We start from the raw sequence: 26,770 nt of genomic DNA, 5'->3' as shown, positions 1-26,770 counted from the left end.
TCTGACTAATCAATGATTGAGAGTCAGGAAAGAAAGAAAGAAAGGAGGAATTCAGAAATGTGCACTCAATATGAAACAGAAGACAAAGAAGGAAGGGAGAAGAGAAAAAAATTCCAATGGCCCTGAGCACAATTAAAGATACACATTTGATTAGGATGTATTCATGGCCTGAAAAGTAGATGAAGTACTAAGTAAACAAATTAATGTGTAACATGTTGCCTAATGCTATGACAGAACTCTGAATTTATGTCATGTGTTATAGTCATGTGTTAAAGATTAGAAATTTGAACTTCTAGGGAGAGAAAAAAAGTGATCAAAATGTTAGAACCCAACACCTAAAATATTAATTTTCAGGAAACAGATTTCTATTAAAAATTGCAAAACAAATCGGTAGCTATACATTTCTTAAAGTCTTGCAGGCTCGAGACTTTAAACTTTGAACTTTAACTATATTTGGTAAAGTGGAGTTCTGTTTACAGGTGACTCAGTTTTGTCTTAATGCTATGGTGCCATGCATGCTGTCATCATTCCATTCAGCTCCAGTTCTATGATTAACTACTGGACCTATGTCAGGTTGCTTTACTTCTTCAGACTTTAGTGTCTTCATTTATTTCATGGAGTTCTAGTGATTATATGTTAAAATTTTGTTCACCAGTCACAGGCCTAGAACTTTATAGAAGGTGATTTTATTTAAAATGGTGTTCATACTTTTGTTACTAAACATATAATTCAGTTTTCCTAAATGTCATAATATATTTAAATGATACAGACAATTCCTGTCACTCCACTAATTTAATTTGTTCTATTTAAAAGTGTTTCAAGAATTTATGACTTTGTAGTGTAAAATAACATATGTGTGTCTCAATGTTGTATTTACTTATATATCTGAATTAAATCCCTTAATATTTTTATATTGTTGCTATATTTAATTTATACTGCAAATCTCTGGCAATAGTCTAGCAAGCTTTTTAAGATAGTGATTTTATTGCTTTGCTCATGATGAATTCTGCCATTGTTCATAACCTGTTAAGTATACAAGTGCTTGATTTTTAAAACAGTAAATGAGGAAAAAAACAATCAAAAGCAATGTGTCGTTGTTTAGTATGATACCATTTCCTAGTGAGGATGAATGTTCACTAATATTTATTAGGTCAGTCAATCCAATCTCAGGTAGGTAACAGGTGGTACATAGATCCAGAGACTGCAAATAATGTCTCTGTCTGTTGTAGTCTGGCATATGGTCTTTGGACACATTATAGACAATCATATGAATTGGACAACATCTTCTATAGACAATGCTTAACACTGAAACACCAGTTATTCTTTTCTAACTTCCTGAGCCTACTGTGCAGATTTTGTGCCTTTTTGTAATGCCTCCTCACCTTTCATGTCTTTTAGAGTACTGTCTCTGGGTGGATTAGTTTCTTACTATCTCATACTTTGTCATGTACGTTTGTCGTTTTGCAATGTTAAATTTTAAATCTTTCCATTTAGACTGAACACATAATAAGTTTGCATTTCTCCACATTGCTTAGTCTATATTCTAGAAATAATGGGTCCTCAAGAATTTGGAGATGGATTTAAGTCTCTGGAGTTTATGGTCTTTATCCTAAGGTTTAAAAAAGACACACAAATACACACAGAATCTTACTTTATATGTAAAATTTAAAAGCTAAAGCATTTGTAGGAAATCCAGGTTAAAAAGAAAAGGAAAAAAATGTAGCTTCTCTCAATAAATTGGATTTTTGAAATAATGTTTTGCATATATTTTAGTGTATAATGTAATCTCTGAATGGGCTTTCATATTTGAATCAAAGAGATCTGATTATTATCTCCAGTTGCTGTTTGTTGTAGTAAAAATAATCTTTATCATCCAGAACTTTTATCCATATAACTGTAACTGTCTTATATAATACTTTCTCATTTACTCAAACAAAAAATACAAATTCTGCCTTTGTATTTCTGACATAATTTAACTATAGTCCTTAGCAGGTTATCTCAAGTATATATTAGGTTTTATGAATGGGAAATAGATAAGAAAATATATTTATCATATTGTGATTTATATAGCTAATACTTAGTGAAATGTTGATGGGTGGATGGGGAGAGGAAGAGAAAGAGAGAGAGAATTGATAGATCTAGCTGGAATAAGTTTCAAACAATGGACAACAACAACAAAAATCATGGAGTATTATCATTTAGGACCCAATTGAAATTTATATAATCTCAATCTTGTTATAAACTATGATCATTGACAATATTCTGGGTGCACATTATCTTATGATCACAAACCAAATAAATAGTACACCTTAGCTTATTCTAAGAAAGAAATAAGCAACACCTGGTCTAAATTTTAAAAAGAGTGGCTACCATTTATGAAGCTTTTATCTAACAGCATTTTTTATTTGCAATAGACTAAGACCTAAGCTATGATACTTTCCATTAACTACCAATGAGAATATATAAGAGGAACTGGAAAGCTGCAAACTAAAGATTAAAATGAATGAATGCCTTACCGGATGGATCATATAATCCTTTGATAATTTGCATTCATTTTAAGAGGAGCTATCCCAAATTGCTAGAGATGCAATCTGCATGAGATGAGCAAACTAGAAGCATGTAGATAAAAATGCTGGTTGTCCCTAAATGGGCCATTTAATATCACTATAGTTGACTTTTAGACACTCAAGGCTTACATGTGTGTTGAATATGCTTATTTTCTGGCTTTTTTTTTGCAATTATGCTATTTATATTCCATATAGAATAAGAACACTAATAATTATCATTTGATGTTGTCCCATATGTAAATGAGATTTAAAATACAGTGACCTCCTTCAGCCTTGCTTCCAGAGTATGGGTCAATAAGGTAGACAAATATGAGTCTAACAGAAAAATTACAACCTCATAAAAATATGTAGCTTCAAAATATGTCCAAAATTAAAATCTACATAATTCATCTACCTGAAGTGCTGATCATTTATAGAATAGACAACTCATTTCACCCTTACAATAAATACAAAATAAAGTATCAACTATTTTTATTTTTTTATTTTTTTTTTCAACGTTTATTTATTTTTTGGGACAGAGAGAGACAGAGCATGAACGGGGGAGGGGCAGAGAGAGAGAGACACACACAGAATCGGAAACAGGCTCCAGGCTCTGAGCCATCAGCCCAGAGCCTGACGCGGGGCTCGAACTCACAGACCGCAAGATCGTGACCTGGCTGAAGTCGGACGCTTAACCGACTGCGCCACCCAGGCGCCCCTCAACTATTTTTAATACTTCCTCCTTTAGCAAATAAGGTAAGATTACTAATAAAACTGGAATTTATTTAAGCCATGTGCTTGTTCTCAATCATAATTTGTTAGTATGGAATTTTTTTTTTTTGCTAGGTTTATCATTATTCCAAAATAAAGCCTTTTTCTTTTTCCAGTTACCTATTTTATAACTATCAATAAATGTAAGGAAATTTTTAAATATTCAGTGATTGTCTTTCTGAAAATTTAAGAGCCACCTGGGTAGTTCAGTTGGTTAAGTGTCCAGCTCTTGATTTCCACTCTGATCATGATCTCACAGTTTGTGAGTTCAAGTCCCACATTGGGCTCTGTGCTGTTAGCTCCTGCTTGGGACTCTCTCTCTTCCTCTCTCTGCTCCTCCCTCACTCATGTGATTTCTTTCTCTCTCTCTCAATATAAATAAATAAACTTAAAAAAAATAGAAAATCTTGATTTTACGACCAAATCTACAAATAAGTAATAATGAGTTATTTTGAGACCAGACATTTTTAAAATGAAAGTTAATTTTTTAAATTCTATAATTGAATTAAAATTTTTCACACTCATTTTATTTTATTTTATTATTATTTTTTAGAGTGGGAGGAGAGAACATGAGTAGAGGAGGGGCAAAGAGAAAGGAAGAGAAAGAATCTTAAGCAGGCTCCATGCACAGCAAGAAGCCCCGTGCAGGGCTTGATATCATGACCATGAGATGATGACCTGAGCCAAAATCAAGAGTCGATGCTTAACCAGGTACCCCTCACTATTTTATTTCTAAGTAAAGAGGAAAAATGTCCCATGGCTCAAAATGTTTAGAAAATGCTGAGTTAAACAAACATACCCAAACTTCTTTACTGAAAGGTTTTTCAGAGACTTTACTCTGCTAATAGTGAATCTTCAAGAGGATCTGGTATATAGTTCTCCTGACTTTATTTGATCATATGACTCTCTTCGGTTCATTTTCCCCCCTTAGAAACAGCTTAGCATCTGATGGTTTATAAATCCTGCTGTATGATATGCATAAGTATTATGGAGCCTATCACATGTAACAATTTTTTGCACCAACTTATTCATTGCTTTATAAAAGTAAGGAAAAATATTGATGTATTAGGATATTCCATAACAAAAATAAATCAGATTTTTTCTATGGGATTGAAATTTTATATTTTGGGGGCCCTGGGTGGCTCAATTGGGTAAGTGTCCAACTCTTGATTTTGGTTCAGATCATGATCTCACTGTTAGTGAGGCGGAGCCCTGCATAGGGCTCTGTGCTGACAGAGTGGATGGAGCCTGCTTGGAATTCTCTCTCTCTTCTCTCTTTGTCCCTCCCCCCACCCCCACTCATGCTAGCTCTCTTTTTCTATCTCAAAATAAGTAAATAAACCAAAAAAAAAAAAGATTTATATTTTGATAGCATCATTTAAGATAATATTAGAATAACGATTCATGCTTCCTAAACAAAACTAATTTGGTAAATTCATGTCTCAAGAATATAGGCTAGCACCAGAAAGAAACTACTAAAGCCCTCTTAAAATATAAATATTTACACTTAACTTTTCATACATTTTTAAACAAGCATGATTAACTTGTTTTAAAGAGAATACCAGTTGAAAACAATTAACAGGAAGGGAATAGTCGGGCTATTCAAAAATAGGCACCCTGATAACAGACAAGAAAAAAAGAGAAAACTTCAGAAATGGACATTTGAAATAAGGAATTTGGGAGAATTTCATGTGTGGCTAAACATTACTTCACACTTTAAGAAGTCTTGTTGATAGGCACAGCCAATTACATACCTGATAACATCTTACTTACAAAAGAACTGAGGTGACAGTATATTCAGATAAAAGAAACAAATCTGTACCCTTTTTTGCAGCTAGGAAATAAAACTCTAGCCAAGAACATATAGAGAAGAGGGAGACTTTCCTTTCTGAGGTAAAGACACTCTCTTTTGTCTTTTGCTTTTCCTTTTTACCTTCTTCCTGCCTAAGACACAGAAAGGATGGCTGGAGTTTTCGTGACCATCTCACAGTCCTGAGGATAAAAGCCTCATTCTAAGAACAGTGTAGCAAGCAGATAGAAGGTGCCAAGTTTCTTGATATCACCTTTCAGCATTGGTTTCAGCCTTGCCCTGCCTAAGTTTAGGTTCCATGAGAAAAGTAAACCTCCTATTTTTAGTCAGGTTTCCTACTACCTACACGTGAACCTATTCCTACTAACAAGCTCTGAACCTATTACTGAACTTTCAGAGGATGTTAATTTGAGTATATATTATTACCGAATGATCTTAGACAATTTTATTCCTTTCAATACTTTTTATTAAAAACTATAGGCAAGGAAAACCATCTCGTAGTTTAAAAGTTTCCATTTTAAGAGTTGAAATTTTCTAATTTAATGATAACATCTCAATCATTCAGAAAATACCAGAATCTACAAGGACTCATTCCATGAGACTGTCACCTTGCTGAAGTTTTCCTTAGTGTATTTTCTTTTTTCCATAGATATTTTAATGTGCGGTTAACTGCAAAAAATAATGCTAATTGTTTAGATACTAAATTATTTCCATGAGAGAAAGGATTGATTAATACTTAAGTTTGGAATTACTTCAAAGATTCTAATTGTATTAATAAAAATCCAGCTCTTCACTTTTGCTTTTGAGGCTCCATAACCTTGCCATTATCTTTCACATATTTTTCCGGTACATCCTACATATCTGTACAAGCACATCCACCTATGCTACCTGCTATTCACTTTTATGATCTATGCTTATCCCTTCATTTGAACATGTTATATATTAGCAGTATTCTGGAGCCAGCTTATATGGCTAGAAGAGCCTGAATTCAGTAAGGCATCACTGGTAGCTTGGTATTAATCATATCAGCAATATTTACACCACTAAAATTGTCAATTGCTACAAATCAAAGATTCTCTCCTTGCCATAGCCAGTTATTAAGCAAGTACCATCACATCACTGAACAATATACACCATTTATGTTATATTTGTATGCCATATGTTGTTCATTAATTAACGCTGGCATTGTTTAGTTGGTAGCTTTAGTACCAGAAAGTCACCAAAGTTACACAGAATGAAGAACAAGGATTATCTGTATATGAATGCTACAATAATATGCTACTGAACATATTATTTAGTAGATCTAAATGGATTGGAAGGGCTTAATGAGATGGTAACAATGATCAGTTCCACTGATTTGTAATTTATCAACAGCAAATTTAAATTATGATCAATTTTCATTAAAATAATACCTTGAGGAGAAATAAACATGACTATCAGCTATAAATATATAACAAGAAACAATAAATAACAAGGGTTTTCAAATTGTAAGGCTTCCTCTTAATTACCATTTAAAATTTATAATTGATATAGGAAATTAACTTCAACAGTAGTCTAATTTCAGATCCTTATGACCTATTTTTATCCTAAGCAACTTTTTAATAAAGTTAAGTTATAATGGTATACTGCAACATACTCAAATTTTAAACTACCTAAGATTGTTTTTATTGTGATGGAACAAAAAAGTCCTTACTATAATCATCTACTGATCATTTTAAGATTCCCGAAGGAAAGGCATTATTTTGGTTGCCATAAAATTCAACTTAATTTTACAAGTGTAAAATAAAAATATATAATTCTACACTTAAAGCTGGAATCTATTTTTAAAATTATACAGTGGCTTTCATATAGCCTCATTAAATAGCTACTAATACAGTTCTTTTAAACACCCAATTGTCCAATCAAATTAAATTAAGAGTGGCTTTAAATTGGAAATAATAAGGAAAATGGCTTGCATATCAACATTGCATAAGAAAGCACAGGTTCGTCCTATCAATAATTTCTTACCAATATAGCTATTTGTTTGTAAGTGAAGTACCAAACATTACAAAAAGAGTTATTTTTAAATTAGTTTGAACATAATTTACATTTAAAAGAATTCTTTCTTAGACTTACATACCAGAAGCAAGTGTTTAGCTTGCAAACACTTGCTAAGGATTTTAAAGCAGTAAGTCCAGTATTAAAAGGCTCAAGGCAGACTGTCCTCAGATCAGTCAAGCAGCCATGTCATTTCTAATACCGGAAAATGAAACAGACTATACTTTTAGAGAAATGGACACTCAATAAGTAAATAATTTTATCAGCAAGAACCTGAAGCTAGCATTGGAAAGGTAGCATCTGATTTTCTAGCATCACTTGGATGTTTAAGTTGATTTGGCCAATATGTAAATATCTGGATTATAAAAAATAATAGCACATCAGCTACCATGAACATGCAAGGCACATAAAGTTTTTTTTCTAATTGAGTTTTTAACTCTAAAATAATTTTAATAAGTTTCACAAGGTCTAATGACTTTTGGGCTTTCTTTCCTTCCAACTGAATATCTTTTGAAATTATACTCTATTGTATCAAATATACCAATAAAATCTTTATAATTAAGTGGATGTACTGCATTTGCAGTTAAGTATCTAAAACAACTGAAGTATGTTTGGAAAGCATTCACTATTTTTTTTGCAACTCAAATATCTGACTTAGCAGATATCAACATGAATGTTTTAAAATTGGGGGCAGAAGAAATATCTTATATATAATTTTTAACATCTTCCTGATTTAAAAAAAATTGAAGCCCTAATTGAAAATTGAAGCAGGGATATGAAAAATTTTAAATCAACATACAGTTCCCTGAATGTGAATATCGATTTTGCATCTCCCTTCTACAACAAAATTTGCATTATTTTCTTTTTATTTTCCTTTTATTTTTTTGGTAATATCACTTTAGTCATACCAGTTTCCAAAACATATCTTCAGTCAATCTAGTGAATTGTTAAACTTATATTGAAACACACCTCCCAGCACCCCCATTCTCAGTACCAATAATAATAAGGGAAGCAGGGAAACACTTACCTAATTTTATTATGTTAAAATAATATTCAGGTGCATATTCTGAACCAACTTAGATGACAGTTGTAGCCCTATTCTGTTTATAATGTTTATCATGCCAGTAACATTCAAAACCTACAATTTCACCTTTGCTTCAAATATTAAATCCATTAATTTAATAGAAAAATCTATTATAAATTCATTCACCTCATTTATCATCTCAAGAGTAGTCAGACAGGGGCACATGAAAATGGGAAATATTTTATAATAATTAACTTTGGATTAAACATCTTTCATAAAGAATAGCAGGAAATTAAATATTATCCAGGCTGGGGTGGGGCAGAGAGAATTATCTTTTATAGATTTTGTATAGTACTGAAACTAAACATAGGTTTCAATCCAGTGTACATTTAAAAAAAAGAAAGAATTACTATAGTTTTAAAGTGCAGGCATATATAATTACTTCATTAATAAGGTTTTTGTCATGAAGTCTGTCAGGTTAATTTCTAGGCTTCCAAACAAAATTCCAAAAGTAGGTATAAAATCAATATATTTATAACTGAGATAACTTCACATTTTTATACTGTCCCTCTTTACGTAAGATTTAACTAAAAATTTTGAAATTTATAGGTGTTGAAAATCAATAGAATAGTTTGTGTTGTCATCTGTTTTACTAATTCTATTTACATACAAAATGGATACTGTCCAGCTCTTACTATTTGAATATCATATTGAAATCCCTATTGCAATTGGAGAGACATATGATATTTTTTCTAAAAATATATATATGTATATATACCCAACAGGATTGATATGAAAACAATTTAACTTGAATGATGTAATTATGTAATGGAATGTAAAAAATTATAGCAAGTAAGGTGCCGTGACATGCTGTAATGGATGAAAGTACACTGGTTGATGACACTATATCTCCTACTCATTAATTATTTGGATAGAGTGCATTATTTTTACATAGCATGAAGAAATAAGTCATAAATTACCACTAAAAATTACATCTATACATTTTCATTTAATATTAGTGATATTTCTTCCTCATCCATGAATTATGAAAAAAAATCAAAAGAATATCAATAGCACTTTGAGTTGCTAGGAAAGCTCATAATGTGGTGCGATTTTTTTTACAATATGCAGCTAGTAATTTTTAGGGGAAGAAAGTGAGCATTTCTAGAAAAATGACTTATAAAACAAGTAAGTTTACATGTTTATGAGGCAAATCTGCACATGTGTGGCTTGCTAATGTGTCCTATTTAGGTGCCTAAGTGACTGGAAATATTTTTAACCTACCTTATTTGCAATTCTAAAGATAAAGACACATTTCTTAAGTGTAGCTAATTGAGTGATTCTTTCAAGTTATTATAAAACAACATACTGCTAACATGTAGCTCAAATATTTTATACAGGACTCTTTTATAAATCATAACTAAAAAGTTAGCCAAGCTCTTTTTTTTCTAAAATCTTACAAGGAAAAAGTGAATTTAACATGACAGTCAAAATGAACCAAGTGATATAAATTCCTTTTCTGTTTTCTATTTTCTTCTAAATCTGTTTTCTTTTCTTTAAGACAACTTTCTCCCTATAATCAATTAGAATTTAAAAAGGGTAATAATGCTAGCATTAAACAAGGGAAACATTTCAAATTTCACTTGCTACCGGTATAATAGTGTGGTTGTGTATATCCATTCATTCCTTACATCAAATCTTAAAAAACATAAAGTTACTGAAAAAAGAAGCTAATGAATTAATCTCTCCATTGTTCTTAGATAAAACCTGGCCACTGTTGACATGTAATTTGTATTAGTTTCCTTCCTTTTCTCTCTCAATGACTTCCTCCACAAAACCCACCAGCCTAGTACAAGACTATATAGGAAAACATCCATTTGAAAGAACTCTCACACCAAAGAATCTACAACAAAAGGACACCTTTATCCAGGTGAAAACGTTACTTACTTAGGTATCAAGCTTACCGTTAAAAAAATTGACTTATTTTTCTACATTTTTCAAGGGAACTGACTTTTTTGAGCAGAGTACTCTCAATCATTGTACAGAGACATATAGGGGGGAAAACCCTACTTTTCAGAATATAAAGACCTTTGTTAGATGATGGAGACCCCTCGTCCGGAAAGTCCGAGGGGATCATTTTTCTGGGGGCTATAGAAAAACAGAAGCACAATTTTGTTTTGAGAATTAACACAGAAAGAACGAGGTGGGAAGATGACTTCTTACAAACAATTCACAGTACTCTGCAGCTGTGGGAGAAGTAGCTGTCTAGAGACTACAAAATGTGGAAGAATAAGTGCATCACTTGGTAACAAATGATTGGTTCTCTTTATCTTGTTGGTTCTTAAGAGTCATCTCAAAGAATTTCTTTCTTATGTTAAAACTCTCTCATACACACACACACATAAACACACGCACATACACACACACACACAAAGGAAAGAAATAAAGAGGAAGAGAAACAGACATTCACAGTATTATTCTTGTCCTATTAGTTTTCCATGTGAATTAGCTATTGAGAAATGTATGAAACATAGTGGCAAGTGTCAAAAATGACACTATACTCCTTTCTAAATCTTTCAAAGAAAAAAATCTCTTACAAGACTATTGCTTCTCATCAGTGTGTGTGTGTGTGTGTGTGTGTGTGTGTGTGTGTGTAAACAGAATTACATATTCCATAAAGGATTCATTAAAAACAGAGCTGTCATTTGTTGGTAGCAAGTATAATAATTTAATAACATTCACCTTTAAGTTTTTAGCATTCTCGAGTTTCTTAACATTACTCTCTATATAGTATAATTTATTAAAATTATTATCTGTGATTTTCAGAGCTAGACACTGTGAAACTTCTAAATTGAAACAAATTATAATAGGGTGACCATAGTCCTCAGAAGCTCATTGGCCAGGATACTTATTGAGAGGACATTCTTGCAATGACTAGACAGAGAGGTGGTTTTCCACCTCTAGAAGTCTTGAATTCAATTTGGCGATGGAGGCAAGGAAAGATAAAGAGGAAAATAATTTACCTATAGGATATGAAAAATAAAAATGGGCTATCAAACTTCTGCTCTTGCATTTACATTCACTTTTGCCCTAACAATAAAAAAATTCTGTCAAAAATTAATTTGGTAAGAGAGATTAAAACTTCTAAAAGAAACTCAAGTACAATTATCTTTAAAAGATGCCAAAAAGCATTAGATTACAGAAGATTACCAAAATAAGTAGCTTAATTTTAAATTGTTTTTGTCTTACTTTATTTTTTCAAATCTTTTATTCTTGTAAGTGTCTAGCATAATTATAAAATGTAGAGGTAGAAAATATGTTTATTTTTTCTTAAAGTGATTGAGATTCTGATTCTTCAGTCTTTACAATTGCAGTCAAAATTTCCACTGCCTCCATTATCTAGATACAATATTCACCATAAGCTGAAAATAAGTCACCAGTTTAACCTTTCAATTGCTTTGGTTCTACTAGTACAAATGAAGAATTTTTTCTGGTGTAATAACTCCATCTCTATTTTGTAGTCATGTACATCATTGGAATCATTACAAATAAGGAGGTAAATTATTTTATAATAGATTTACCAAGTAACAATTGTGAAAAAAAACTTTATTAATGTAGAAGTAACTTCATCTCCTATGGAAATGTGGTTTGAAAGTGCATTTAGTTTTAATCGATGATGACTTTTAGGTCCATAGCTGATGTATTTGCTAATATAATCAATTTTAATAATCACTTTCATATGTGTGAAAGGCATATTGGAAAACAGCATTATTTCAAACCAAATTTTCATTAAATTCTCAGAAAACTGCTAAATCAATAAAAGCAGATAGGTTTTCCTGAAATTTACTTAAGTAAAAAAAATGTCTAAAAAATTAAAGAAAAATATATCTAAAACTGTGTTATGGAAAGGTAAAACTGAAATGGTTTTCTAGTAAGAGGTGGGCAAGTGGTGGCAAAGGCACACAACAAAATTGGCATTTCGTTTCAATGTGACAACAGTCTTTTTGACAGCATATTAGTTTAACATTGAACATCTCACCAAAACAGTTATCCATTTCCAAGTGCATAATAAGTCATTGTTGTCCTTCACTGTACATTAAATGTCACCCATCATTGTGACAAGAATATAAAAGCTATTGCACACTAGCCAGGAGCCTAGATCAAAGCTGTTGATGCAAGCACTTTGGACATGGCTTTCTAAACTCAGTTAAACCGTCAAAAACACTATGTTTAGAACATCTTTACCTCCGAGCACCAAGAGAAATACAGAATATTTTTACAAATGTAAGAACTCTCAGTAAGGCAGTAGCCTTGTCATCTTGTGACTCCAGACCATGTTAGTGCCAAAATGTGTGTCAAGACAGTCCTGGTGGTCACCGTATTTATAAACCCTTGAGCAGATTCTAGGGAGACCACCTCCTGCTGTCTAATCCAATAATGCAATAGATGAGATTCTAATATTCTAAAAATCATGCAAAGTAATTCAACCCCAAACACATAAGAAACTCCTATATTCTTTTTAACTTAGAAAAACTAACGTTATGTACTTAACACATACCGAATATTCTTGGATTTGTTATCTTTGCTAAGGCCAGGTTAGCCAATATTGCTAGCTTTCTTTTACTCTTTTTCCTATATTTGATCATATTCACTTGTTCATTTAAGTAACCTAAGAAATTTCTCTGTAATAAAATTCTTACAAAAAATGGTTTAGTATTACTCTTCTTCCCCAGTTTATTTGTATTTAATTTTAAAATGTCAATCTTAGAATAAAATATGCAATATTATTATACGCTTAGTGAATTATTACTACAGTTCCATCAATCCTGTTGGAGGAAAATGTGTATAGCATTAGTCTCTTCTTTTAAGTTTGGTCTTCAGTTATTCACCTCTATACCAAATTACTAAGAACTCTAGACCAAGATTTACATGCTGATTTTCAAAACAGCTCTGGTCTTGAAGACACCTATTGTTAAAAGAAAAAAAAATTTTTTTCTAACATTATAGGCATTTAAATTGGCTCCATTTTATAAATAGTATCTACTGTGTCCATATTATCAGTTGTTTAATAAAGAAAATATTTGAAGCAAGGTGAAAAATACCTCTCATTCTGAGTATAAAGGGTGGATTTCCTAACCAGACTCTTTTTATGACTAACTGCTGTCTCTATACTAATATACCTAGGTCAGAGGAAAATAGAAAGAGAGAGGGAAAGGTTTAGGGACAAACATGATTATGTACAAGTTTGTCATGTATAAGATTTCTTCCTAATCTTCTGTCAGCCAAGAGCTATGGTTAGGATATCCAGGATAAGGCCATTCCATATCTAGAATGCTGTACCTCAGGCTTATCTTTACTGTGAAAAGAGTTCTCAGCTAATTCAGACAAGCATGCTGATTATGTCATTATGCTATAAACAAGAAAGCAACTATTTGCAAGAGACCATAGATTATGAAACCATACCAAGAAAATAAGACCATATATCTCTTTCTTAATAATGGTTAAAAAAATTTAGAGCATTTGTTAAGTATTTCTTAGATAATCTTTTTCTATATAGGAAGGGTGAAGGGAAATTTTTAAGAGCTATCACAGTAACAATCTGCTTTTAAATTTAATTTTAGAAAACATAAATTCTAACAATTATGATCAGTACTTAATTTATTACAAAATTTTGTTGTTGACATGGTATTATTGTAGAACTTTGTTTCTGTGATTTTCAGTGAGAATGAAACACATAGATGAGAATTTTTTCAAATGTAAATGGTCTTTCTCTGTAATTATTATGGAGATGAAGATAAAAAGTATACATAAATAAAATGCCATATTTATATGTTAACATTAATATAATATAATAATATTAGTAAGTTCATTAGTGATCTCTAAATAACATAAGACACAGTCTTCATTCATAGGTAAAATAAAAATTCTGTGTTTATTTTGTATTGATGAGAAATACCATAATACCATTTATATTAGAAAGGTAATTAAGTTCTGCAATGAAATCTGGACATTTTTGCCTGTTTTGCATATTATGAACTTTCATTGTGAGAGGAGTTCAATACCATATGAGACTGAATATTTTTTTAAGTGAAGTATATTGGATTTTAATTATATAAATTTATTTGGCTTTGGAAGTTCAGTTAAGAATTTAATTGGATTCTATTTCAAGAATTTCCTTTTAATCTGAGTTCTTAGTGTGTTGTTTTTAAATTTAGCAAATATTTATACATTATTTTAATATAGAGTATTGAATAAAATATTTCAGGAATAATCTGCAAAGAATTTATTTTCATATTATGTCCTATTTACCAAGATGTTTATTAGTTAATATAGGATATCTAACATTTTTTATTATTTAATAAAATATGTGTTAATTTACCTATAAATGAAGATATTATACTTAATTTTTGAAATTGTATGAGACTGTTTGCATTGAATAAGATGCTGAAATAGAATCATTTTCAAATTCCATTCATTTAATAACTAACAACAAAATATAACAGTAATGTTCCAAAATTTAATGACACTAAAAAATGGCATATCAACTAATGTTACATTCTCAAAAAGAATGACATAGGTGTATTTATTTTGTGTAAAATTAGCACAGGTTACCATAATTATACAGACATTATATCACTATTTTATTTGATAGTTATCAGTGAGAGTTAAAAATATTTTGAAAATTAGATCACTGCATAGCTGTTCCACGTCTCTATTTGCAAATGTAATTTTAAACTGGAAAATAATTCAGATGTTTCAGTATTTGCTTTTGAATGTAATCTCAGAAGATTTGGGCTCAGAAAATTAGGAATATCTGAAATTCCTAATACAAGTTTGAGGTAACTCAATAGTCTCTGCTTAAGATCCCCCTGGAAACTACATTAGACTTAATTCAGCTTGACTGATGCCTGCACAATTGTCTCAGAATGGTATCAGGACATTTGCCCCTAGGTTTTGATTTTATCCTTCCTGGGAACTTTTGTTAATTTGATTAAGAAGGAACAGGTGTACCTGCAGACAGCATGAAAGACTTTTTTCTATACTTTGGAGTATTTATTTTTCTGTTTGCCTTGTGGGCAGGCTGTAGAGTTCTCCAACCATTGAATTATTTAAACTGTAATCTTTGAACTCATTTCTCTGACTACATATGAAACAGGATGGTTTACATTGGCCGCTATAAAATATATGTAACTAATGCAAAGATGTTCAAAAATGAAAAGGCTGTTTTGTCTTCACAAGATACGCAAAAAGTTAGAGCTAAAGACTTATGAATTTTATAGTCCAAATTCTCGTTTTTGAGGGGAGAATTCTAAACTTCAAATACAAATATTAACATGATCTACCATACAGCTACCAAAGCGATATGTACTCATGGTTCCAATACAAATTTTCAGACAAAGGCAAATGATAATTGTCTGAAGGACTCATGTGTCAATATTAAATCAATTGGGGGAAATTATAAGTTTTCATAACATTTATATGTAAATATCAAAAATATCTGTGTATACCTATAAAAATGTGTATATATCAAAAATCTTATGCTATTCTAGAAGTGATTCCTCTTTTAATTGAATGAACTAAGTGGGTTTTTATTGTTTGTTTATTTTTTGCTAGGAACAAATATATGACTTCATTGAGAAAAGAATAAGTTTAAGAAAGGATAAATATCCTTAGTGACAAATTTATCAGAAGAAGCTATATAATACAGTTGAAAAAATAACCTTCTTATTTAATATTTAATTTTGATAATAGAGCAAAAACATATTTGTAGTTATACATTATAATTATTTTGTAGAAAAATGAGTAATTTTATGTGGAAAATAATGGTAGTTTTTTTATACATAAAGTGCTCATTTTTAATTAGCCATGGTTCATTAAAAAAAAGCCTCCTTTTAAATCTTACCTCTTTGTTTTTTCTTATGACTTATTTATCAATTCAAATTAGTAAAATACACTATTTTACTGTCTCGCTCAAGAGCAAAATGAGGAAATAATTTTTATGGAATAGTAATTTGGACTGCTTTTAGATTCTAATTAAAAAGAGTAAACTCTCCCACAGTTATAGCTTACTGACACAACCAGCATGCTTTCTGCCCAAAAAGGCAGTACAGTATATTTTAATAAGGTATGTGACTCTTAAAAGTTCATTATTTCAGCACCCCAAGGGAAATAAAGAAGAAGAAAAGTAAAATTATTGTGACTTTTGACAATTATTAGTTAGAAAAAGGAGGTAACAATTGCCAAAAAAATCACAAAAGTGAGCATGTTACCTGGCTATGACAAAGAGCACACAACTGACACCCAAGTAAGCCAGCAGAATATACATCCAGATATCAGGGGAGAGAGGATTCAGGAAGGAGAAGACGCCTGGGTTTGTACCATTGGGCTTGCGGTACAAAATACTTATTCCAAGTGTCATAAAGGGCTTGGAAAAGTCGATGACCTTCTCTCGAACGTAGGTAATAGCCAGTGGGGCAACTGCAAGGTCAGCTTTCTGTAGAGAGAAACAGAAAACGGGAAAAAAATTGGTTCTAAGTTTCAAAAAAGAAGTCAGTATCCAAATTAAGCAAAACAAATACTTTATACTTGAGAATTGTCTGAGTACCTATTATGTTAACATTTAAAGCATTCTTGACCCTGAATTGAAGCATGATTTTTCTGTTACTCATTTCTATGTCCTTCTAGATTAGCAAACCAGCATTTATTGCAAGTAGTTAAAGAAAGAAAAAAAATGTATGGAATGAAAAAACTGAAGAAACTATTGTACATTCAGTACCTGAATTATTATGCTGTGGAATCTTCTCATAATTATTTTTAATCTAAACTAAAAAAACACATTTAACATAAGTTATGGATCTCTAAATAACTTGGTCAAATTCTAAATAGTAATAATAATATCTACCTCAAATCATTTCGTTGATAATCAAGAAACATGTTTTCCTTATTTTAAAACTATAGAGTTCAGTTAAAAGGTTTAAGTCTTTAAATAGTTAACATTTTGAAAGTCATCTTTTAATGTGATTGTGTTTACTGCCCTTGAGTTTTGTTTCTATCCCTCTAATTTGTTTTATATTATTTAATGAAAATCCTTGCAGCCTTGCCTAAATCGCATTAGGAAATGAGTTTTTCAATTTTCACAAAGTTGCTAATTTTCCACGGTAGCTTAAATATGTTAAATTACTTATTCTTTTCACTCATCATGTTATAACCATCTGCCAGGGATGAACTTAAGCTGTAATATGTTACAGGAAATAATTTTAATATTTTAAATAATAAAGGCATCTATTCTCATATATAATGGGAAGCTTTATCTCTACTTTCCTCTTATTTTCATAAACATACTGGGCTTTCAGAAGATAAATAAGAAATGCTGCTTGTAGAGAGCTACAGAAAGATGAACAAAATAATGAAATTGGGTTTTGTTTTCTTACCTCGAGGACTGTTGGAGAACTTAAAAAAAGAAACTTCACTAAAAGGCTAAGTTTGTTGATGATATTATTCTGGGTATGTGTTTGGGAATTATTATTCTGGGTATGCATTTGTGTTTGGGTGTGTGTGGGAAAGGGGGAGCACTCAGATACCTGAACAGAGTACCTCTGAGCAGCAATGAAGACAGAGAGATATTTCTCTAAATGTTAGGAAGGAAAGAACAGGTCTTAACGGTCCTGGAGAGGATATCATCACATTACATATTCATAAATCTAAGAAAATATCAATTTAGCAATAATACTTGGTAATGTTCTTTAAGCATGTGCTGTGCAACAGGCATTGTGTGGTAAGCACTTTACATGAATTGTCACATTTAATCCTTACACAATCCTACTATTATTCCTATTTTAAGATAAGGACACTGAATCTATGAGAAGTAAAAAACTTGTTCATGGTCACAGAGCTAACTGAGCATTGGAACCAGGACCTAAACCCCAAGCTACTGGAATCTATACCTAGAGTTAAGCATGAGATGCATCTCAGAAGCCAGAAATGGAATGATGGAGACATTCATTCATTCCTTTATTAAAGAATCTGTAGAGATGGAAAGGAGAATATATAGAAGCAAGGTCAGTAATTAATAGATTACAGTCACTGACAATTTAGAGGGTCAGGTGCAGAATTTAGGAAGATGGAATACTTTCCACAAGGAAGAAATAGCACTTCCTCTAAGACAGAAGGGAAGGAACTACAGACGGTTTGAAAAAGTAAGGATGTTTCTTAGGGAAAAAGAGTGATCATTTAAGAAACAGATTCTAGGTTAAAAAATGGACAACCTGAAATGGTGGCTTACTTCTGTTCAGGGGATTGAGTATACAGCACAGTTTATCTATGTACCATTTCACTTTTGTAACCCTCCCTCACTGTAGGCACACGAAAAACAAAATTTTATAACATGTAAAGCATGTAAGTGAACATGCTTTAAGCTGGTAAAATATTTTTTAAATTCAAAATAGATATTAACAAAAGTTAGGGAACAATTCAAGTAACATCTATTAAGACAAAACCACTACATTATTCTAAAAAAAAAAAGTCGTTCCACAGGCATATATTAATATGATTGACTAGACATCCATCAAATTTCAAAATTTACTTAGCATTGCCTAAAGTAAAATTTCTATCCCAAATATAAAATGAATATAAGACAAAACATCACACAGTAAAAGTCTTTCAATTATAAAAGAAATTAGTCATTTGAAACAAAAGATATAAACAGACACTTTTGACATTTAATTTAAAAAAATAAATGTATCGAGAGGGGAAGATGGTGGTGTAGGAGGAAGCTGGACTCACCTCCTCCTGCTGATCACTTAGATTCCACCCACACCTGCCTAAATAACCCAGAAAACCACCAGAAGACTAGCAGAATGGACTCTCCAGAGCCAAGCTTAGACAAAAGGCCCACAGAAGACTGTAGGAAGGACAGAGAGGCAGTGCGTGCTACACAGACTGGCGGGATGGAGCTGGGGCAGTGGAGGGGCAGCACGCCCAGCAAGGCAGAGCCCCTGAGTCTGGCTACAAAAGCCGAGGGGCCGGACTCCATGAGTTCTGACAGCCAGCAGGACTTAACACCTGGAATGTTAAAAGTCAACTGCTCTGCTCTCATGGGGAGGGCGAGAGGATGCCAGGAGTTAGAATTGTTGAGCCCCGGAAGATAGAGCTAGGCTCAGCTGGGGAACAAAGGCACTGGTAAGTGCCATCTCCTTCTCCCATCCCCCAGCAGAAATTCCAAAGGGAACCAGTTCCGGTCACTGAACTTGCTTGCACTGTGCAAAAGCCCAATGCTGTGCTTCTGTGGATACATTTCTCCAACGAGACTACCTCCATCCCAGTGCTGCAGGGTTCCTCCCACAGGACACCAGAGAGGGCAAAGCCAGCTAAGCCTGCCTCTCCCACCCCTGTGCACTTTGAAGATCCATCCCAGCTAATAACTCAGATCCCATCGAAACAGCACCACAAGCCTGGCAGTGTGCAAGAGGCCCAGACATGGGCCACACCACACCACTATCTTCCCTGGGAGAGGGGAAGATAAGGTACATACCAGTCTGACTGTGGCCCCAGCGGTGGACTGGGGACAGACATCAGGTCTGACTGCAGCCCCACCCACCAATACAAGTTACTCCAGACAGCACAGGGGAAGTGCCCTGCAGTTTGGAGCCACCACAGGGACTACCCAAAATGAGAAAACAGAAGAAGTCTCCTCAAAAGAAACTCCAGGAAGTAGTGACAGCTAATGAATTGATCAAAAACGATTTAAGCAATATAATAGAACAAGAGTTTAGAATAATAGTCATAAAATTAATCGCTGGGCTTGAAAAAAGCATAGAGGACAGAAGAGAATCTATTGCTATAGAGATCAAGGGACTAAGAAATAGTCATGAGGAGCTATAAAATGCTATAAATAAGGTGCAAAATAAAATGGAGGTGGCCATAGCAGGGATTGAAGAGGCAGAGGAGAGAATAGGTGAATTAGAAGATAAAATTATGGAAAAAGAGGAAGCTGAGAAAAAGAGAGATAAAAACATCCAGGAGTATAAGGGGAGAATTAGAGAACTAAGTGATGCAATCAAATGGAACAATATCCATATCATATGAATTCCAGAACAAGAAGAAGAGAGAGAAAGGGGCTGAAGGTGTACTTGAACAAATCATAGCTGAGCACTTCCCTGATCTGGGGAAGCAAAAAAGACATTGAAATCCAAGAGGCACAGAGAACTCCCTTCAGATGTAATTTGAATAGATCTTCTGCATGACATATCATAGTGAAACTGGCAAAATACAAGGATAAAGAGAAAATTCTGAAAGCAGCTAGGGATAAACAGGCCATAACTTACAAAGGTAGACACATAAGAGTAGTAGCAGACCTATCTACTGAAACTTGGCAGGCCAGAAAGGAATGGCAGGAAATCTTCAATGTGATAAACAGAAATAAAATGCAGCCGAGAATCCTTTATCCAGCAAGACTGTCAATCAGAATAGAAGGAGAGATAAAGGTTTTCCCAAAAAAACAAAAACTGAAGGAATTCATCACCACCAAACCAGCCCTACAAGAGATGCTAAGGGGGATTCTGTGAGTGAAATGTTGCAAGGACCACAAAGTACCAGAGACATCATTACAAGCATGAAACCTGCAGACATCACAATGACTCTAAGCCCATATCTTTCAATAATACCACTGAATGTAAATGGACTAAATGCTCCAACCAAAAGACATAGGGTATCAGAATGGGTAAAAAAAAAAAACAAACAAGACCCATCTATTTGCTGCCTACATGAGACTCATTTTAGACCCGAGGACACCTTCAGATTGAAAGTGAGGGGATGGAAAACTATCTATCATACTACTGGATGTCAAAATAAAGCTGGAGTAGCCATACTTATATCAGACAAACCAGACTTTAAGTTAAAGGTAAGGGCATTATGTAATAATTACAGGGTCTATCCATCAGGAAGAGCTAACAATTGTAAATGTCTATGTGCCGAATATGGGAGCCCCTAAATATATAAAACAATTAATCACAAACATAAGCAACCTTATTGATAAGAATGTGGTAACTGCAGGGGACTTTAATACCCCATTTACAACAATGCACAGATCATCTAAACACAGTATCAATAAAGAAACAATGGTCCTGAATGATACATTAGATCAGATGGACTTGACAGATCTATTTAGAACTCTGCATCCCAAAGCAACAGAATATACTTTCTTCTCGAGTGCACATGGAACATTCTCTAAGATAGATCACATACTGGGTCACAAAACAGCCCTTCATAAGTATACAAGAATTGAAATCATACCATGCATACTTTCAGACCACAATGCTATGAAGCTTGAAATCAACCACAGGAAAAAGTCTGGAAAATCTCCAAAAGCATGGAGGTTAAAGAACACCCTACTAAAGAGTGAATGGATCAACCAGGAAATTAGAGAAGAAATTAAAAAAATATATGGAAACGAATGAAAATGAAAATACAATAATCCAAACGCTTTGGGATGCAGCGAAGGCAGTCCTGAGAGGAAAATACACTGCAATCAAGGCCTATCTCAAGAAACAAGAAAAATCCCAAATACAAAATCTAACAGCACACCTAAAAGAAATAGACACAGAACAGCAAACCAAAGACGCCCCAAACCCAGCAGAAGAAGAGAAATAATAAAGATCAGAGCAGAAAAAAAGCAATATAGAATGTAAAAAAACTGTAGAGCAGATCAATGAAACCGAGAGTTGGTTTTTTTGAAAAAAAAAAAAACAAACAAAATTGATAAACCTCTAGCCAGGCTTCTCAAAAGAAAAAGAAAAAGAAAAGAGAGATGACCCAAATAGATAAAATCATGAATGAAAATGGAATTATTACAAACAATCCCTTAGAAATACAAGCAATTATCAGGGAATACTATGAAAAATTGTATGCCAACAAACTGGACAACCTGGAAGAAATGGACAAATTCCTAAACACCCACCCACTTCCAAAACTCAAACAGGAAGAAATAGAAAACTTGAACAGACTATAACTGGCGAAGAAACTGAATCAGTTATCAAAACTCTCCCAACAAATAAGAGTCCACGACCAGATGACTTCCTTGGGGAATTCTACCAGACATGTAAAGCAGAGATAATACCAATCCTTCTCAAGCTATTCCAAGAAACAGAAAGGGATGGAAAACTTCCAGACTCATTCTATGAAACCAGCATTCCTTATATTCCTAAACCAGACAGAGACCCAGTAAAAAAAGAGAACTACAGGCCAATATCCCTGATGAATATGGATGCAAAAATTCTCAGTAAGATACTAACAAATCGAATTCAACAGCATATAAAAAGAATTATTCACCATGATCAAGTAGGATTCATTCCTGGGCTGCAGGACTGGTTCAACATTCACAAAGCAATCAATGTGATATATCACATTAAGAAAAGAAAAGAAAAGAAAAGAACCATATGATCCTGCCAATCAATGCAGAAAAAGCATTTGACAAAATTCAGCATCCTTTCTTAATAAAAACCCTCAAGAAAGTTGGGATAGAAGGAACATAATTAAACATCATAAAAGCCATTTATGAAAAGCCCACAGCTAATATCATCCTCAATGGGGAAAAACTGAGAGCTTTCCCCCTAAGATCAGGAACACGACAGGGATGTCCTCTCTCACTGCTGTTATTTAACATAGTGTTGGAAGTGCTAGCATCAGCAATCAGACAACAAAAGGAAATCAAAAGCATCAAAATTGGCAAAGACGAAGTCAAGCTTTCACTTTTTGCAGATGACATGATATTATACATGGAAAACCGGATAGACTCCACCAAATGTCTGCTAGAACTAATACATGAATTCAGCAAAGTCTCAGGATACAAAATTAATGTACAGAAATCAGTTGCGTTCTTATACACTAATAATGAAGCAACAGAAAGACAAAGAAAGAAACTGATCCCATCCACAACTGCACCAAAAATCATAAAATACCTAGGAATAAACCTAATCAAAGATGTAAAAGATCTTTTTGCTGAAAACTATAGAAAGCTTATGAAAGAAATTGAAGAAGATATAAAGAAATGGAAAAACATTCCGTGTTCATGGATTGGAAGAATAAATATTGTTAAAATCCTATCTACACATTCAGTGCAATCCCAATCAAAATTCCGCCAGCATTCTTCTCGAAGCTAGAACAAGTAATCCTAAAATTTGTATGGAACCACAAAAGACCCCGAAAAGCCAAAGTAATATTGAAGAAGACCACCAAAGCAGGAGGCATCAGAATCGCAGACTTTAGCCTCTACTACAAAGCTGTAATCATCAAGACAGCATGGTATTGGCACAAAAACAGACACATAGATCAATGGAATAGAATAGAGACTCCAGAATTGGACCCACAAAAGTATGACCAACTAATCTTTGACAAAGCAGGAAAGAATTTCCAATGGAAAAAAGACAGTCTCTTTAACAAATGGTGCTGGGAGAACTGGACAGCAACATGCAGAAGAATGAAACTAGACCACTTTCTTACACCATTCACAAAAATAAACTCAAAATGGATAAAGGACCTGAATGTGAGACAGGAAACCATCAAAACCCTAGAGGAGAAAGCAGGAAAAAGCCTCTCTGATCTCATCCACAGCAATTTCTTACTTTACACATCTCCAAAGGCAAGGGCAAAAAAAAAAAAAAAAAAAAGGCAAGGGCAAGCAAAAATGAACTATTGAGACCTCATGAAGATAAAAAGCTTCTGCACTGCAAAGGAAACAATCAATAAAACTAATAGGCAACCAACGGAATGGGAAAAGATATTTGCAAATGACATATCAAAGGGCTAGTATCCAAAATCTGTAAAGAAGTCACCAAACTCCACACCCGAAAAACAAATAATCCAGTGAAGAAATGGGCAGAAAACATGAATAGACACTTCTCTAAAGAAGACATCCAGATGGCCAACAGGCACATGAAATGATGCTCAACATCACTCCCCATCAGTGAAATACAAATCAAAACCACCCTGAGATATCACCTCACGCCAGTCAGGGTCACTAAAATGCACAAATCAGGAGACTATAGATGCTGGAGAGGATGTGGAGAAATGGGAACCCTCTTGCACTGTTGGTGGGAATGCAAACTGGTGCAGTCGCTCTGGAAAACAGTGTGGAGGTTCTTCAAAAACATTAAAAATAGATCTACCCTATACCCAGGAATAGCACTGCTAGGAATTTACCCAAGGGATACAGGAGTACTGATCCATAGGGGCACTTGTACCCCAATGTTTATAGCAGCACTCTCAACAATAGCCAAATTGTGGAAAGAGCCTAAATGTCCATCAACTGATGAATGGATAAAGAAATTGTGGTTTATATACACAATGGAATACTACTTGGCAATGAGAAAGAATGAAATATGACCTTTTGTGGCAACGTGGATGGAACTGGAGAGTGTTATGCTAAGTGAAATAAGTCATAAAGAGAAAGACAGATACCGTATGTTTTCACTCTTATGTGGATCCTGAGAAACTTAACAGAAGACAATTGGGGAGGGGAAAGAAGAAAAAAAAATGTTAGAGAGGGAAGGAGCCAAAGCATAAGAGACTCTTAAAAACTGAGAATAAACTGAGGGTTGATGGGAAGTGAAAAGGAGGGGAAAGTGGGTGATGGGTATTGAGGAGGGCACCTGTGGGGATGAGCACTGCGTGTTGTATGGAAACCAATTTGACAATAAATTTCATATTAAAAAGAATAAAATAAAATAAAAAATAAATGTATCAACAGACTGTGGTACATTCATATAATGGAATATTATTCAGCAATAAAAAGAAATGAGCTATCAAGACAGGAAAAGACATGACAAACTCTAAATGCATACAGTGCTAAATGAAAAATGCCAGTCTGAAAAGACTACATAGCGTATGCTTCCAATTATATGACATTTTGGAAAAGGCAAAACTGCACAGGCAGTAAAAAGCTCTGTGGTTGACAACGGCTCAGGGGAACAGAGTGACAAATAAGTGGAACCAAACATGTTTAAGATAGTGAAACTATTCTGTAAGAAATCATAATGCACATGACACTGTGCATTTATCAAAAAATATAAAGCTGTAGAATACAACGAGTGAGCCCTAATGTAAACCATGGACTTTAGCTAATGTCTCAAAAATTGTTCATCAATTGTAACAAATGTACTACACTAATGGAAGCTGTTAATAATCATGGGAACTAGAGTGGGGCAGGGGATGAAAGCAGAATGGGAGAAGGTATGGAAACTCTACTTTCTGCACAGTTTTTCTATAAATCTAAAACTACTCTAAAAAGTCTATTTTTTAGATAATAAGTTTAACCATATCCTCAGTTAGTAGTATTTAATGTTGTGTTGATTAAATTAATTAGAACATAGTTGCTATGGTAAAGGGTTTCTCCCTGGAAAATTCACAAAGATGCCTGAGCAGCACTATCTTATTAATAAGTTTTAATTTAATATTCTATCATTCTATATGAAATTTTCCAAATTGTTTTATTCTCATAATAACCAATCAAATATCCGTAGGGCATTGGACAAAATCTGACACCAAGGAACTACTTGGTAAACGTTTGCTAAGTACAGTTTCAACTTACTAAATACAGTTTAATTTACTAAAATTTTCAAAGAAAATTACCCAGAGAATTTCAAAATTAAACTTTTTTCTGATCTTATTCTAGAAATAAGATTTATTGGTACATTAATGTAATTTCTAGTGAACTAACCCATCTAGGGGAAAACAGAATAATTCTTTTTACGGAGTTCTATATAGTTAATAGCAATCCTTGATTACCGTTTCAAAGAACAATGATAACATTTATTGGTCTAATTTCCAATTACCTAATACAAAAATTAGATAACAAGGCATATTTTCATGAATGTCACAATGACTCCTAATTTGATCATGTTGAGAAAACCTTCTTTACAAAGTCCTAGTAATGAAAGAACATAATGATATTATTTTATAATACATGCTCTGGCCAGTGAAACATCTTATGCATACTTCTGAAAGTTTTTGTAATTTAACACTGGAAAAACCAGTTCTAAAAACTTTTCGTTTCCACAATGTTGTGAAATGCTTACGACAGTGGTAAGTGTGCTTGAATAAATTGGAAATATTTTAACTGATTTAGCTAAGACATTTAAGCTAGTTAATTATGATATTAATTTTAATGTAACTTATAAGTGATCCCACACTTTACCAAACTCTTCACAATGAATAATGTGAGCACATGCTTTCGCTTCTGTGTGCACTTTTAGGGAAACATAGTTTATTTTCTGTACATGTGGCATACCATTTCCACCACTATCCACCTAGTTACACTGCCTGGACTCCTACAGTGGCCTCCTAATTGGTCCCCTGCTTTCATTGTTGCCCAACTAGAGTCTATCCGTCATTCGAAGACAAGCTCTTTTTAAAACATATACCAGATTATCACTTTTGGCTCTGAATTCTCCAATGATTTCTAGCACACATAAAATACAACCTAATCTTGGCCTACAAAGCACTACAAGAGATGGCCCCTAATTATGTAATCAACTTCAGTTCCTATCACTCTCCTGGTCTTAGGGGGATCACTCTTGTCCCAATAACTCT

General features: G+C 33.3%; 1 protein-coding gene across 1 annotated transcript in view; it reads right to left on the bottom strand.

Annotated features, from left to right (window-relative positions):
* The window catches only part of GRIK2 (glutamate ionotropic receptor kainate type subunit 2), a 655,189-nt gene that overhangs the window by 150,977 nt on the left and 477,442 nt on the right, over positions 1-26,770 (bottom strand). The window contains exon 11 of the mRNA XM_030316033.1: positions 16,459-16,682. Coding sequence (XP_030171893.1) covers positions 16,459-16,682 — 224 coding nt within the window. The remainder of the gene's footprint in view (positions 1-16,458; positions 16,683-26,770) is intronic.

The sequence above is a fragment of the Lynx canadensis genome, chromosome B2, assembly GCF_007474595.2.
Source record: "Lynx canadensis isolate LIC74 chromosome B2, mLynCan4.pri.v2, whole genome shotgun sequence".
NCBI lineage: Eukaryota > Metazoa > Chordata > Mammalia > Carnivora > Felidae > Lynx > Lynx canadensis.
Note: the sequence above shows the minus strand (reverse complement) of the source record. Positions and strands in the feature narration are given on the sequence as shown.